The sequence below is a fragment of the Macrobrachium nipponense genome, chromosome 7, assembly GCF_015104395.2.
Source record: "Macrobrachium nipponense isolate FS-2020 chromosome 7, ASM1510439v2, whole genome shotgun sequence".
NCBI classification, from domain to species: domain Eukaryota; kingdom Metazoa; phylum Arthropoda; class Malacostraca; order Decapoda; family Palaemonidae; genus Macrobrachium; species Macrobrachium nipponense.
In genome coordinates, this window is record NC_061109.1 from 100,549,452 (window position 1) to 100,566,916 (window position 17,465).

A 17,465-nucleotide genomic window follows, 5' to 3' on the forward strand; every position below is an offset into this window, starting at 1 on the left:
TGGAGTAACAGGCCCTTCACATGTAAACCACTGGGCTTATATTATTGACATCACTGCCTCCTACACCATGTGAAACAAATAGCCTGTGAAAATCAGCAATTCATGTCTTTGCTTTGTACTCAACAAATCTCTGCTCTTCTTTCTCACAGTTCTTATCCACTATCCCAACCTATTCTCTCAGGGGGTTAAGCAAAGGACATGCCCAAGCCATCTCCCTCCCTGAGATTATTTCACAAATGTATGTAACTTCCGTAATTTCCTTTATTAGATCATTTTAAATTCTATCATGCCCTCTCGTTATACAGAGAATTATTGCAATGGTTTCATTTAGATGATTCCATGAAGGTATAAGATACTATTCTGACAACTAAGAAAAATGACAATTTGTCGAAAATTGCATTTTTCCTAACTATACAAACCTGAGGTCCTTAACAATAGGAAGTAGCTAGCGGCAGCTGGAACGGTCGTAAGCTTCGAACAAGGGGAGAACGGTAGTTAACTGCTTGTCCGATCGTCGCGCGCCGCGCGACTGGGAGGTAAACAAATCACTTTTGCTTTTGGCCCATGCAAAATACGCAGAGTGAGGGGTGGCATGAGGAGGGACTTTATGTTAAAGGACCTCAGGTTTGTATAGTTAGGAAAAATGCAATTTTCGACAAATTGTCATTTGTTCCGATACGTAATACAAACCATCGGTCCTTTAACAATAGGAAGACTCACTTCTTGGTGGTGGAATCTGAGTCTTTTGATGAACAGACTGGTGTTCGTCCATCCCTGGAATGCCTCCCTGGTCGTAAGAGCGAGGGAGGGATCCAAGCCTCTGTCCGATTGATCGGGGTGTGCACCGCAGGATCAATGGTCAGACCTCGGGCCGAGTACTAAGAGAGAGGCAAGCGTATCTCTTCGTACCAGCATTGTAAGAACTTTTCCCTTACATGAGCAAATGTAAAGTAATGGGTTTGTCTCATGTTGGCCTCCACTTTCTCCCCCTTGTTGGAGAAAGTGGTGGATATTTACTCCTATCTCTAGTTAAAGAGATAGGATGGAGCTCTGTTGAATAGCTTACCTGCATCGGACTCCTATCCAGCAAGGTAACGACCGTATCCCTCTGCCCACAGGTAGAGGTAGAAAAAGATGGTGAAGAGAAGCCAGTCACTCTCTCATTCACGCATTCATTCTCCCAGTCATACCAGGAATCGATGCTGTTCTGCCTGCTCGGGTGCTGGGTAAGCTTACACAACGTGTTGAGCAGCCACCACAGGTCCCAAGGAAAAAGTATCCAAGGACTTGTGGGCAATATCCCGAAGGTAGAAGGACGTGAAGGTGGTCTGGTTGGCCCAGACACCTGCCTTCAGGACCTGCGCCACGGAGAAGTTCTTACGGAACGCTAAGGAGGGTCCAATACCTCTGACTTCGTGGGCTCTCGGACGGAGCTACGGATGTCGTCGCTACCATCAGCTTCGTACGCTCTCCTGATCACCTCACGTAGCCAGAAAGAAAGCGTGTTCTTGGAGACTTCTTTCTTGGTGACCCCAGTGCTAACGAAGAGGCGTCGACACTCAGGCCTGAGCTGTCGAGTTCTCTTCAGATGAGGCCGTAGCGCCCTCACAGACAAAGCAGCATCTCATCCGCATCGTTATCTGTAAAGTCCAGCAGGGAGGGGATCGTGAAAGACTCGAACCTGTCGTCAGGGATCGACGGATTCTGAGTCTTAGCTACGAAGTTCGGGACGAAATCGAGCGTCACAGATCCCCAGCCTCTGGTATGTTTAACATCATAAGAAAGGCCATGTAGTTCCCCTACTCTCTTCGCCGATGCCAGGGCCAGCAAGAAGAGGGTCTTGAGGGTCAGATCCCTGTCTGACGACTCTCGGAGTGGCTCGAACGGTGCTCGAGTCAGACTCCTAAGGACGAGAGTCACGTCCCACGCAGGGGGCCTGAGTTCCCTGGTGGGCAAGACCTTCGAAGCTCTCATTAGCAAGGATATCTCGAACGAATTCGTGATGTCCAGTCCCCTCAGTTTTTAGGACGAGAGCCAGAGGCTCTATATCCCTTAACTGTGGGTACTGAGAGGAGCTTCTCTCGGCGAAAGAAGAAACACGAGGAAATCCGCTACCTGCTGAAGAGTGGCTCTGAGAGGAGACAAAACCCTGTCTACGACACCAACCACAGAAGACGGCCCACTTCCCTGGTACACAGCTGCAGAGGACTGTCTGACGTGTCCAGCCATCTCTGTTGCTGCGCTACGAGAAAAGCCTCTCGTTCGCAAGAGATGGTGGATAACAGCCAGCCGTTGAAGTTGAAGGGACTGGACTGCGCGGTGGTACCGTTCTACGTGTGGCTGGGCTAGAAGGTTGTGCCAGTGGGTAGCTCTCTCGGTGCGTCTGCAAGAAGAGCCAACAGGTCCGGATACCAAACGGCTTGAGGCCGTTTGGGAGCCACCAGGATCATTCTGAGATTGGGAGTGACCAGCGCTCGACTGATCACTTTCCGAATCAGACAGAAGGGAGGAAAGGCGTAAGCGAAGAGGTTGTCCCAGGGGTGTTGGAGAGCGTCCTCTGCAGCTGCCCATGGGTCCGGCACGGCCGAGAAGAACACCTGGATCTTCCTGTTGTGCCGGGTGGCGAACAGGTCTACGACCGGTCGCCCCCACAGGTTGAAGAGCCTTTCCGCCACATCTTGGTGTAGAGACCATTCGGTCCCTATCACCTGATCCCGACGGCTGAGCTTGTCCGCTACTACATTCCTCTTGCCTGGAATGTAAGCGTGCTGACGGCTCTATCGAGTGAGCCGTGGCCCACTCGTGCACCTGCACCGTCAACTGATGGAGCGGAAGAGACACTAGCCCCCCCTGCTTGTTGACATATGCCACTACTGTGGTGTTGTCGCACATCAACACCACTGAGTGTCCCACCAAGCGGTCCCGAAACTCTTGGAGAGCGTTGAACGCCGCCTTGAGTTCCAGGACATTGATGTGAAGGTGCTTCTCGTGATGGTCCCACACACCTGCAGTCAGCAACTCCTCCAGGTGTGCGCCCCATCCCTCGGTCGATGCGTCTGAGAACAGAAGCATCTCCGGGGGGGGAGTGCGTATGGGCACTCCTCTTAAGAGGTTTCTTGTCGTCGAGCCACCAGGCTAGGTCCTGCCTCACCTTGTCCGTGATAGCCACGGAAAGTAAGGAGGATCCTTGGCCTGAGACAACTCTCCCTTAGCCTCCACTGGAGAGACCGCAGGTGAAGACGCCCGTGAGGGACTAACTTCTCGAGTGACGACAGATGGCCGATCACGACTTGCCATTGCTGTGCTGCCTGTTCCTGCCGCGACAGGAACCGGCGGGCTGCCTCCCTGAATTTGCTGATACGCAAGTCTGCGGGAAAGACTTGCCCTGCTACCGTATCTATCAGCATACCCAGGTACTTCATCTTCTGCTTGGGTTCGAGATCGGACTTCTCGTAGTTATCACGATCCCCAGATCGCGACAAAACTTGAGGAGTCGATCTCTGTCCTGTAGCAACTGCGAGCGGGAGCTCGCCAGGACAGCCAATCGTCGAGATACCTCAGAAGACGTATCCCGTTCCGATGGGCCCAAGCCGACACCAGAGTGAACACTCGCGTGAACACCTGTGGGGCGGTTGAGAGACCGAAACAAAGTGCCCTGAATTGGTACACCGTCCCCGTCGAAGATGAAGCGGAGGTACTTTCTGGAGGACTGATGGATGGGTATTTGAAAAATACGCGTCCTTCAGGTCCACCGAAAGCATGAAATCGTTCCCCCTGATCGAGTCGAGCACTGAGCGTGCCGACTCCATCGTGAACGCGTCGTGCGAACGAAGCGGTTCAGGGGAGAGAGGTCTATCACCGGGCGCCAGCCCCCCGATGCCTTCTCCACTAGGAAGAGGCGGCTGTAGAAGCCTGGTGACTGGTCCTCCACGATTTCTACAGCTCGTTTCGCCAGCATGGTCTTGATCTCCTGTCGAAGAGCGTTGTCCTTTGCTGATCCCCGGACATAGGTCTGTAGATGGACCGGTTTGGAGATGAGGGGGGGCCGAGACTCGAAGGGGTAGTAGATATCCCTCCCGAAGGACGTCTACTATCCAGTTCTCGGCGCCGTAGCGCTGCCAAGTCGCCCAATGGCTCGCCAGGCACCCCCCCACTTCCGGCAGCAGGTGAGGGGGAACGCCGTCCCTAGCGTTTCCCATCCTCGTTTCGATTTCTTCCCAACACCTCCTCGGGGAAAGGAGGGTAGGGCTGGGGGAGGGCTGGTTGCGGCCTCCTCTCGCAGAAGTCGAAACAACTGGAGTCTTCACACGGGGTTTGGACGGTGCAACCGTCTTCGCCGCCGTGGAAAGCGCTAGCCAAGCTCTTTGGTTTGGCCGCAGTTACTCGAGGTTGCCCAGAAACCTTCGAGACTGCCTGGTGAACTAAGCGGTCACTCTCGTCAGTGCGCCGCCGTTCCACCGCAGCGTCCACCATCTCTCCAGGAAAGAGAGCTGGGTGGGGAACTCCTAAGAGGTCCATTTCTTAGCCCGAGTGCCGCCTCACGCCCAGCCCCCTTGGTCACTCGGGTAAGGACTGCGTCCCTACGCCGAAGAACCAAGTTGGCCCACAGGTTAGCAGTCTGATGGGCGAGGTAAGAGATTGCTCTTCCTCCAGACTGGCACAGTCTCCTAAAAGAAGCGTCGTCTTCGAGAGCAGAACTCCCGGAGAGGCCGCTACCTTGGATATTGTGAGGGACCACAAATCCAACCAGGAAACTGCCTGGAATGCTGCCATAGCGGTAGATTCCAGGGCAAGTGCCTCCTGCTGCGAGAACCATAGGTTCTCCGACAGGAGCTGCTGCAGGGACACACCTGGAGTCAGCCTCGCTAACTCCGGGTTAACCTGTTTCGGCAGTATCGGTTCTTCTGATGGCACGTAGAAACGCCTCTGCCGCTGTAGAGGAGGAGAAGCAGCTTAGAGGACCGTCCGGATTTTAGCGAGTACCTCCCGTCCTGAGACGAGATTCTCCACCTGATCCAGGACTGAGTCCGCCAGCTCTGATCGTGGCAAACCCCATCATCATTTTTGGGCTCCCTCTTGGGACCCCAAAATGACTCGAGCCGGGACGTGGGCTCCGATGGTGGTAGCGGCGATCCTTCCGCGAGGCCATTATGCAGACGCATCAGCTTAATGACTTCCGCGAAGTTCCTCTGTATCTCGGGCGTCACAGCGTCTTGTGGAGTAGGACCGTCCAGTCCCTCCAACAAGAGCATATCCCTCGATACTCCTCCTTCAGAAGGAGGAACAGCGACAGACCCCTGACGGTCGCCTCCAACTACTTGCGCGTACGTCCTGGTCGGTCCTAAGACCGTGCCTGAGCCGTACGGCGTCATAGCCGGGTCACGACGGCGCACCTCTCGTGATCGCTACCTTGGTACCTCGCTCCTCCCGGTATAGCCCGAGGAGGTTGAAGGTATAGGAGAGGCAGACCTGACGCTCCCCCCACGCTCGCTGGCAGGACCACGTGCGTAGAGGGCTGCTGCCGATCGTCCAAACCCGCGGTGACGGTCTAGCAGTAGGCCTAGCGTCGCCGCTCGCCTGGGGCGATTGGCTCGGCTGAGAACGTCGAGACCGCTCTCTAGCGTCAGGCGAGCTGCCGCTGGTCACCGCTCCGCTCCGCCCGGTCCCATCGGGAGCGGCGGACGGGTGACCTGCTAGGCTCCCTTTCGCGTCGAGAAGCCGGCCAGCGTCCTCTCGGCGCGTCAAACCGCTGGTACCAGCCGTGGCTGGTACCGGCGGCCGTGGGGACTCCTTCCTCGCCTCAACCCGTGGCCGGTCAGTGACCGTCACGTCAGCCCGAGCAGCCGGTTGGTCGCTGCGAGAGCGTCCACTGGCCTGGCGAGAGTCGTGTGCACGACTCTCGCCAGTCTCTGCTCCGTGCCGCTGTCTTGACGGCGAGCGAGCTCGGTCGTCGAAACTTTGGCTGGACGGTCCTCTTTAGAAGAGCGTCCACTCGGTGCTTCTCGCGAACGAGAAGCAGCTGAGACGGAAACCTGGTTTAGCGGCAGAACCACTAGCACCAGGTGAGGACGCACCAGCCGAGGCTGATGCACCTCTGGTCCCCGTCGACTTCTTCTTTGCAGAAGAAGCGACGGGCCCCGCACCCGAAGGAACAGGAGGACCAGCAGAGAGCTCCCCAGCTCGACCTGAGCGAGCCGGGCCCTTAGACGATCCCGAAGGAGTCTTCTTAGGGGGGTGGGGGGGAGGAGGCAACCTTCTTCTTCGGCTGTTTGGCCTTAGAAGTCGAAGGGAGGGAGAGCAGCAGACGACGAAGAAGACGATGAAGACGATGACGACACCTTCTTCCTCTTCCTCTTCTTCTTCGCCAGGCTCCGCAGGACAGACGTCAGGTCTTCCATCCAGGAGGGAGCCGGGGCAGTTGCCGAAGCAACAGGGCCCGACTGCACCTGTCCGGAAGGACCTGAGACTGTACAGCAACACCAGCAGCGGGAACGGCAGGAACAGGTCCGGGAACAGCAGGAACAGCAGGAACATCTGAAAGGTAATGTGTACTGAAACGGAAAGAGTCGCTGGAGCGGCCACAGGTACGGCAGGCACGGCAGGTACTACGGAGAGCCAGGCGTCCTGTCGACAGTCACCGTCATCCGTGGCACTGGCGGCAGGTCCAGGGGGGTACTCTTGGGGCAGCGGAAGTCCGGGGTCGGCAAAGGAAAAAATCCAGGTGGTGGTGGCATCGTCCTCTTTGGAACGGCGGCAATTGGTTTTTGTACTGCCACCGTGGGTGTCACCGACATTATATGAGGCGTATATACAAGATGTGGTGGCATCTCATACGCAGGGGTAGTTAATGTGGTCGTCGTGGTGGTCACCGCACCATGAGAGACCACGGCCGACCCCGCCAACCGCTGTAGCAACCCCTGGATGCTGGGCACTCCCTGCAGTCCCAGCGACTCCCACACCTGTCTCAAGTCGTCCTTCGCTGCTGGCACACCTGCGGAAGCAATAGTCGGGTTAATAGGAGGGGCTTCCCCGCGCCTGGGGGGCGAAATACCCCCCCCAGAGCGGACAGAAGACCCCGAATACAACTGTACGTCCGGGTAGCGGGCGCCCTCCTCCACACTCGACGGATCGAGAGAGGAAAAGGACTCCGCTACCCCCCCCGCAGGGGAAGGCGCAAACCGTGGGGGCTGGCCGGGAGGCAGGAAAGAGGACGAAGTGTCCGTCACCAAGGGAGTCACTGACTTTCGATGACTTCTTGGCCGGCCTAAGTCCTATTCCTGCCCTCGTACAGCACCCACCCCTGCGCCTCGGACCAATTCATACAAACCATACATGGCTCGTTGCGAGAGCACTCTCGCCCTCGACAACGAGAACAAACCTCGTGGGGGTCCACCTCAACAAAAGACCATGAACCCCCACATTTACGTCCCTCCAGCCCGGGACACACTTACGGCGCGACTGGAGGGGCGGTTTGCGGTGAAATCTCAATCTCCTCTAATTCACTCATTGCACATCAATTGAATAGAGAAAAAAGTACTTACAATCACTCCTGATATACAGAAAGAGAAAACAAATACTCAAAGATGAAGCAAACGACAAGCGGGCAGAGCGATGGCGAACACGTCCTTCCCACACAACGGCCGAAAGCAAAAGTGATTTGTTTACCTCCCAGTCGCGCGGCGCGCGACGATCGGACAAGCAGTTTAACTACCGTTCTCCCTTGTTCGAAGCTTACGACCGTTCCAGCTGCCGCTAGCTACTTCCTATTTGTTAAAGGACCGATGGTTTGTATTACGTATCGGAACAAACACAATTACTCTTCAAAAGGCAAGGAATAAACAATGTTCTTCTTGAAGCTATATTTTCAAACTGATAAAATCTTTTAGAAATTTCATTATCATACCATGATTAATGCCTGTACAGTAATACAGAGAGTACTAAACTTATGTACAATCCTAATACTGTAATGCAATCTTGGTCTATTTAATTTCAAATCTTATTCTCCCTACCATTGAATGATTTCCCTTTTTTATAGTGTTTCACTCAAGAGAATCAGTACTCGATATCAAGGTATCTGAAACATTCAACTTCTATCTGATGTTGTTTTATCCATTTGAGCATCCCTTGTTCTCATTATACATATACTACTTGGTTTTCTCTGTAGGTATATGATACATCCTATCAAGCAAGGTTTGTAAATCTCTTGGTGTTTTGCTGATGACAACAGTATAAATTCAGTATACATAAATTAAAGGGGAACAAAAACTTGCAACTTACTTTTTCTGGTTGAGTTAGAAGTGCTGCTCCCATACCTCCTTTAATGCTAAATTCCTTGGGACATCCCATGTTCACATCTAACCCTGCTACATATGGTTCCCTTAAGAAAAAGCCAAAAAAATTTATCAATTTCATGACAATGACTCATCAAAGGAGGACAAGAGCCAAGAAGCTTTGAGATGTCTTATTAACATTTCAATATTACCAAAATATAGATATCACAAAAGTAAGAACAATTTCCTGAAAATATCAAATTTTCAAAACTCAATAGTATTTAAACCAATATACATCATCCCTTTCATCATGTTCTTTGGTAACGCAGTTGCAAAATAGGCTGTTAATAGTGAATTACAAATTAGAGTTAATGAAGTAGCAGCAGGTGTAGTTGTCAACAGATGACATTTAACAAACAGGGAATGGGCTAGCACACTGATATTGTTCTAATTACTTCATATAACTGCAATCTGGAATGGCACAACTGATGTCAAGGAAGGATACTTGAGTTTAAAATTTAGAGTTCATGTGGCATAGAAGTTTTATAAGTGCATATTTTTTCAATCCAAACCCAATTGTGTCAGCCCAAATTTGTGGCTTTCAAGAAGCCAGTACACTTAATTCCTGATTTACTCCTCAATCAAAATAACAAATTTTTAATCAATCTGTATTTTTCATAGCTAACAAACCTGAGGTCTTAACAATAGGATAATCATCTTGCACCAGCTGGAAACCTCTTTGATGGATGGACAACTAGACCACATATGGAACCCTATGGATTCCAGGGTTCCAGGAAGATAGAGGAGCTTCATGTCTCATGTTGTCCATGCTACAGCTGCAATCAAGCAGTGAGGTTTGGACCCTATTCATTTAAAGTAATTGATGGTTTGTCCACTAGAAATCGCCGATTGAAACAGAGATCAAACTGATGCTCTTGGTATTGAGATAGGCAAAGTAAGTTGAGGCTGCAGAATGAATCAGGAGTCATAATGTAAAGTCAACAAGTCATAATGTAAAGTCAACAAGCAGCAATTAATTACATTTCATGGTCATTGTAGAGACATTCATAAAGAATTCTAAGAACAGACATAGCAGAGGGCCATGTTCACTATACATAGGGATGAGAATATTCACCGTTCATGCCCTGAAAATTGCCAACATGAAATTGTTAATGACTGTGAGTAAGTATACATACAGTAAAATTTTCTACAAGGAAATGTACCACACAGTTAATTTCCAATACTAGATTCAACATACTGAGACCTGGATGTGTCCCCATACCACCATTGCCCCCTCTCCATCAACATGCTCACACATATCAGAATCTTCTCTCAGAAAGGAACTGGAAGAAGAAAGTCTAAGCTGAAGCAAGCATGGAGACCTCTTGGTAGAAGACCTCTGGAAAAGAATATTACAGTGGAACCTCAGTTTTCCTACATAATCCGTTCCAGAACCTCCCACAAAAACTGAAACGTACAAAAACAGAATCAATAATTCCCATAAGAAATAATGCAAATACAATTAAAGTGTTCCAACCCCCAAATATATTAATGAAAAATACATTTTATAGGGAATAAACAGTTTTACATACAGAAAACAATGAGAAATGGCAATGAGTTAATGACTAAAAAAATTAATAAATGAGCATTTAATATCACTTTACCCTTATGGAAAACACTTGTCAGCGTATGGAAGATGGAGAGGAGGGTAGAGGGAGGAGGAGAAGTTATTGTTTGGAAGGGGAATCACCCTCCAGAAGGACTTCAGGTATCAAGAACTTATCTGAGGTTACTTCTCTTCCTTTTTCACTGGCACTATCTGAGGTTACTTCTCCACTTCGTTTTTTACTGGCACTAGGACAAGCTTGAGAGTTACTGGACCCCTGTTGCACAACAAAACTATCCAAGAGACATTTGTTTCTAGCATTTCTTTAATTTGCCTAAAGTTAAACATGACATTGTCATTAAACATATTGGAGACATGGATTACAACTTCTTTATTGGGATGATAACTCTCCACAAAATATTTTATATCATTCCAATTTGCAAACATGTCCTTAATCCTTGAAGTAGGCACATTATGTATGCCCATTCGTTTTCTGAATTTTTCAAAACAGCCTCTGCAAATCCTTAAATTCACTATCAGCAGCGCTTGTTGTAGGCATTTTCTCACTGAGATCAGCATGCAACTTCCTCCAACACTTTGCTACGAGTTCTTTCTTAAATATCTATAGTGTTTCTCTCCTTTTTTTATACAAGGTCTAGCACTTGGAACTTTCTTTGGCCCCATGATGGCTTATTTAGCATTGCTCTCAAATAAAAAAGCACAAAAACAACGAACACAATAGTAGAATGGGGCTCGAAAGAAGAGAGAAGGGAATGCTTTGTTTTGGTGCTCAATACGGGGCCTGGTCACGTGCTGAGCCCCGAATGAAGCGTTTCCGAGTGTACAAAAACCGAGTAAATGTACGATAACCAAGACATAATTTTTTAGAAAAAAGTCTACGAAAACTGAAGCGTATGAAAAGTGAGGCGTACAAAAACCGAGGTTTGACTGTACCTTGAACTCGAATTTCTATTAATTCATTTACATAAGAGATTAAGTGTGATCAATTCAAAGATGAGATAAAATTACTTCAGTGTGGCATTCTTTAAGTTTGAAGACCTTAATTAAACCATGGATTTAATCTACTTTTAACTTATTGTCATAAAGGTCACTGGAACGAACTCAGCCAATGAATATACAATTCTGGCCCCTACAAAGTGAACAAAAACAATGAAGAGCTATGTTCAAAGTTGAAAAAGTGTCCACAAACCTTGAACACCTACATAAATCATACTTCCTGTGAGCCAGCCTCAACTGAATCACAGTCAAATCAAAGTAAAAGCAAAAGCCTAAATCATTAACCAGGGGTTGTCAGAAATCGAAAGACAACCCATGTTGCCATGCTTAATGAACAGACCAGCGTTCACCAAAGGCATATCTATATAAGACAAAGGTTTGTATTCTTGTAAGAATGACTGGCTTTTTATTTGCGCATATCAGAAGGTACAAAGCTTATGTATGCACAACACAATTGACTAATTTTTATGTATACATGTACTACTACAGCTATAAAACAATTTTCTCCATTAACTTACACCATTTTACCGACTTTGAGAGCTCGCTGAGGATCACATGTACCCAGTTGAAAGATTACTTTTCCTTGCTCTTTAGTGCATGTTCTGAAGAAGACTGTTCCATCAGATTTGTCCACAAAATCAACAGTCCCTAGAATCTCTGAAAGATACAGTGCAATTTATAGGATTAATTTCTTAAATACATACCTGTAATACTTACAGACACTTAATACATGATACCAACTATGGTTGGGACTCCCTTGTTTCATCTGTTAAATAAAATTACTTGAATCTCCCAATGCATACATGTAATGAATCAAAGAATATGAGAGAAAAGCACTGGAAGTAAAGATAAGATGCTTCTATCAACCATACAGAGACATCACAAAATATTATGAAACTCAAAAAAGTTTCTCAAGGGAGCAACCGACTCATGATATCTTTAGTGGTCATTTTCTTCAGTGTGAATAACCAGCCCAAGAAGAGCCTTTATTAGCCTCGGAGGTCTGGATAAACTAATCCTTTATTAATAATAATAATCATCAGTGTGAAATTCAGCAACAACCTGAGATTTTGTACCCGTAAACTACCATATTTATGATCTATGCTATACTATTATGTGCAATTGAAAGTTTCAAGTAATCAATTATATACATACAGTAAACTCACCTCTGAACAATCCCAAAAATAATAACTATTCCCAACCTGATTACACAACAGATTGAATATAAGTTATCTTGCATTACAACTATGTGTCATAACTACATAAGTATTATTTATTTCAAATACACACTACCTTGCTTACAAACCTTTAACTTACGAACTTGCAGAGGTATGAAAAAACGTGGTCGTAAACTAAAATTGAATTTGGAGTGCTCCCTTTGCCACCCTCAAGTTCCAATTTCGTACTGCATGCCTCTGCTTAGTTACAAATTTTGCCACTACCCGTGCCATACAGCATAGTACCCGATGCCACTACTCCGCCCCAGACTACTGAAGATATGCAAGTAGTCAGGCGTCATCTTTTGTGCTCCGAAATATTTGAATGATTTTATTGTGAAATACTTTGCCATCCTTTTTCTACTATGGCTAATGACAAGCATAAGGCCAATGAAGATAGTGGCATTGGTAAAAAGCAGCAAGTTATCTCAATGGAAATTAAGGTTACAATTACTATAAAAAAAATTGATAGTGGTGAAAAAATGGTTGAGGTAGAACACGTATAACGTGAATTGTTCAACTGATGGCACAATCTTTAAGAACAATGATAAAATTATATATGTATAAATATTATATATATGCTACCCTGCTTACTAACTTTCAACTTATGAACTTGCAGAGATACGAACAAACATGATCGTAAATTAAAATTGTGTTCAGAGTGCTCCCTTTCCCACCCTCAAGTTCAAATTTTGTACTGCGCACCTCTGCTTAGTTACAGATGTTGCTGCTACTGATGCTGTACAGCACAAAACCTATTGATTTTATTGTGAAATATTCAGCTCATCCTTTTTCTACCATGGCTAAGGACAAGCATAAGGCCAATGAAGATAGTGGCAGTGGTAAAAAGCAGCAAGCTATCTCAATGGAAACTATGGTGGCACGCCAGTATGTGAATCAGTCAACTATTAGCACAATCTTTAAGAACAAAGATAGAATGATGGAACACATAAAAAGTGCTGTGCCTTTGCAGTCAACAATTGTAAGTAAGAGAAGGGGGAGGGTTGTAGAAGAAAATGAAGTATTTATGATAAAACAAAGTTTTATGAATACTTACCTGGCAGTTATATGTATATTTTAAGGCCCACCCACCTCCCCTCAGGAGACAGGTCGGGCAAGAGATGATCTGAGGAATAGAAAATGGGAATGGTTCCAAGTACCACCCTGTAAGGGTTGTTAACCACCTAACCGGACACCTACCACTCGGCGGTTGCCGCGAGTTTTGAAAAATCTGCCGAACCGATAGAGACTATAGCTATATACATATAACTGCCAGGTAAGTATTCATAAAACTTTGTTTTATCATAAATACTTCATTTTTATGAATAGAACTTACCTGGCAGTTATATATATATAGCTGATTCACACATTTGGAGGTGGGTGAAAGACAGCCAACATCGTTGGGGAAACAACTAAAAGTTGTAGGTTATAACCTTGATTCCTTACCTGCTAAGGTAGCTGACTTCAAAAGTTCCTGCCTCTTGAGTCGCTTTCCCTTAGGAGCGCCAGCCAGGATGAGACCTGCTATGCTGAAACCACTCAATAGTCTGTCAAACGGGGCGAGACCAACAACGTGACTAGACTTCTGCACTACCTATTCCCCTTTTAATTAACTGCAACCTTACTCAACCTAACCACCTAACCTTGCAGACTAGATATTTTATCTATCTAGCTAGACCGAGGGTGCCATCTCGACCAGGCCACTCCTCAGACAACCATAAAAACACAAACCCCAATAAAGGTATGTCAAACTAAAGTTAAGGTTGAGGGGAGGTAGTAACTCCTTCGCCCAATAACGAAGACGTAGCTACGTATGGACCCAAAGAGTAACACTTCTCGTAGTCTACTCTTACCTCTCTGAGATAATGAGAAGCGAATACAGAGTCGCTCCTCCAAAATGTCGAGTCCATTATTTGTCTAACTGACATGTTCTTCTGGTATGCCAAAGACGTAGAAATAGCCCTCACCTCATGGGCCTTCACTTTTAAGAGACCGAAGTTCTCCTCCTCACATAAGAGGTGAGCTTCTCTAATTGTTTCCCTCAAGAAGAATGACAATGCATTCTTCGAGAGGGGTCTTTGAGGATCTTTAACGGAACACCATAAAGCACTGGAAGGTCCTCTTAAACTCTTGGTCCGTGACAAATATGTTCTGAGAGCTCTAACTGGGCAGAGGAGTCTCTCCTCCTCTTGACCCACCAAGTTTGTGAGGTTAGAAACCTCAAACGTCCTCGGCCAGGGTTTGGATGGGTTCTCATTCTTAGCGAGGAAGTCGAGCCTTAAGGAACATACAGCTCCGTCTTGAGTGAAGCCTACGTGCTTCTCCATCGTCTGAATCTCGCTGACCCTTTTTGCTGTGGCGAGAGCCATCAGAAATAAAGTCTTCTTAGTTAAATCTCTAAGGGTCGATTGCGAGATGGGTTCGAACTTCCTACCGCATAAGAACTTCAAAACCACATCCAAATTCCAAGCCGGGGGTCTTACTGTGTGTTTAGTCGTTTCAAACGACTTCAAGAGATCCTTCAAATCCGTATTTAGTGATAGGTCGATGCCTCTATACTTAAAGACTGTTGAAAGCATACTTTTGTATCCTTTTATCGTGGATACGGCCAGCTTAGATTCCTGTCTGAGGAACAGAAGAAAATCAGCAATCTGACTCACAGAGGTAGTGGTTGAGGACACTTTGTGTCGTTTACACCAAGATCTAAAAATTTCCCACTTCGATTGATATACTCTCTGCGAAGATATCCTCCTCGCTCTTGCGATAGCTCTAGCCGCTTGCTCAGAAAAGCCTTTCGCTCTGACAAGCTTCTCGATAGTCTGAATGCAGTCAGCTGTAGAGCGAGGGGGTTTTGATGATACCTCTCGAAGTGGGGCTGTTTGAGAAGCTTTGGACTTGGAGGAAGGCTTCTTGGAAAGTCCACTAGCATCTCCACTACCTCTGTGAACCATTCTCTTGCTGGCCAAAAAGGTGCTATCAGGGTCATTCTCCCTGTTTCGAGAAGGGCGAACTTCTTGATGACCAGATTGATGATCTTGAACGGGGGAAACGCATAAGTATCCATCCCTGTCCAGTCCATAAAGAAGGCGTCCACTGCTATTGCTTCCTTGTCCGGTACCAGGGAGCAGTAGTTGGGGATTCTCTTGTTCTTGCTGGAGGCGAAGAGATCTATCAATGGCCTCCCCCATAACTTCCACAGTTCCTGGCAAACTTGCAGATCGAGGGTCCACTCTGTTGGAAGAACTTGCCCTTTCCTGCTGAGCATGTCTGCCCTCACATTCTTCTGTCCCTGTACAAATCTCGTTAACAGATTTATTCCATTCTCCTTCGTCCATAGAAGGAGTTCCCTTGCTGCTTCGTATAGGGACAGAGAATGAGTTCCTCCTTGCTTTCTTATGTACGCCAGGGCTGTGGTGTTGTCTGAGTTGACCTCTACTACCTTCCCCGAGACTACCTCTTTGAAGGCTTTTAAACCTAATAGGATGGCCATCAATTCTTTCTTGTTGATGTGCCATCCTTTCTGTTGCCCTTCCCAAGAGCCCGATGCTTCCTTGTTCCCCAGTGTTGCTCCCCAACCTGACTCCGAAGCGTCTGAGAACAACACTAGGTCTGGGTTCTTCTTGTATAGGGATATTCCTTCCCTCAATTTTGTGGGATCCAGCCACCAACTCAACTGCCTTTTGACGTCTGCTGGAATGAGAAAAGAAAAGGAGTCCTGATTTCTCCTGTCCCATACTCTTGAAAGGAAGTGTTGCAGAGGTCTGAGGTGCAACCTTCCCAGGGAGACAAACTGCTCGAGCGAGGAGAGGGTGCCCAGCAAACTCATCCACTCCTTTGCCAAGCACTTCTCTCTCCCTAGGAATTGCTGCACTTTCTCGAGGCATTTGTTCTGCCTCTCTTGAGAGGGAAAAGCCCGAAAACGAGCTGAGTCCAGAACTATCCCCAAATAGAGAATTGTCTGACTCGGTTCGGTCTGGGACTTCTCCTTGTTGATGATGAGTCCCAGTTCCTGGGTCATCAGAAACGTCTTTCTTAAGTCCTCCAGACACTTGTTCTTTGATTGTGACCTTATCAGCCAGTCGTCTAGGTATAAGGATACCCTTATCCCTTCTTGATGAAGCCAAGCCGCTACGTTCGACATTACCCTGGTGAAGACTTGAGGGGCTGTACTGAGGCCGAAACAAAAGGCTCTGAACTGGAAACACCTGTTCTGAACCACGAATCTTAAGAATTTCCTTGAAGTCGGGTGGATGGGGATATGAAAATAGGCGTCTTGCAAATCCAGGGACACCATCCAGTCCCCTGGACGAACTGCTGCCAGCACAGACTGCGTCGTTTCCATAGTAAATTTTGTCTTCTCTACAAAGACGTTCAGTGCGCTGACATCTAGAACGGGTCTCCATCCCCCCGAGTTCTTGGGTACTAGAAACAGGCGATTGTAAAAGCCTGGTGATTCTAGTTCCAGTACAGGTTCTATGGCTCCCTTTCCTAGCATCTGGTCTACTAGATCTAGGAGAACCTCTTGTTTCGTAGCGTCCGAGTATTGAGCCACTAAGGCTCTTGGTGTTCTCGAAAGAGGTGGCTTTTTCAAGAAAGGGATCTTGTAACCTTCCCTTACGACTGAGAGGGACCAGGTGTCCGCCCCCCTCCTTTTCCAAGTCTGCCAAAAACTTGACAGTCTTGCTCCTACTGCTGACTGGAGGACTTGTAACTCATTTCCTAGCCCGGGATCTAAACGATCTCCTGCTTGTTCGTCCGCCTGTCTCCTGTCTTCTTCCTCTGAAATCCGTCCTGGTCAGAGCCCTACCTCGAAAGGGCTGCAAAACCTTCTTTTCTTCTTTCTTTGCTGATGCCTGACTGCCCGGAAGACCCTTTCTTACGGAGTGAGTTAGAAGATCTTGAGTGGCCTTCTGAGTTAGAGAAAGAGTAATATCCCTAACCAGAGCTTGCGGAAAAAGATGTTCTGAAAGAGGGGCATAAAGGAGTTCCGCCTTCTGCGCGATCGTAACTCCTTTGGTGGCGCATAACAGCGCTCTTTTCTTCAAAATCCCCGCCGTAAACAGGGAAGCCATCTCGTTCGCTCCATCCCTCAGTGCCTTATCCATACAGGCCATAATGCTAGTTAACTCCTCCATTTCTGTGGCCTGTATGTGTTCTGCTTTCCTGGCCAGCACTCCCAGGGCCCAGTCCAAGAAGCTGAATACTTCAAATGATCGAAATATACCTTTAACGAAGTGGTCTAACTCTGTCATGGACCACATCACTTTCGCTGAATTGAGGGCATGTCTCCTTGAGGAATCTACAATACCGGAGAAGTCCCCCTGGGAGGAGGCAGGTACTCCCAGGCCAAGAGCT

The 17,465-nt window shown here is 47.6% G+C and overlaps 1 protein-coding gene across 1 annotated transcript in view; it reads right to left on the bottom strand.

Annotated features, from left to right (window-relative positions):
* LOC135217660 (tRNA-dihydrouridine(20) synthase [NAD(P)+]-like) overlaps positions 1–17,465 on the bottom strand; it is a 127,637-nt gene that overhangs the window by 80,927 nt on the left and 29,245 nt on the right. The window contains exons 3-4 of the mRNA XM_064253627.1: positions 11,412–11,550; positions 8,188–8,377 (exon numbers count right to left, since the gene is read on the bottom strand). Of these exons, the coding sequence (XP_064109697.1) occupies positions 8,188–8,377; positions 11,412–11,550 (329 nt within the window). The remainder of the gene's footprint in view (positions 1–8,187; positions 8,378–11,411; positions 11,551–17,465) is intronic.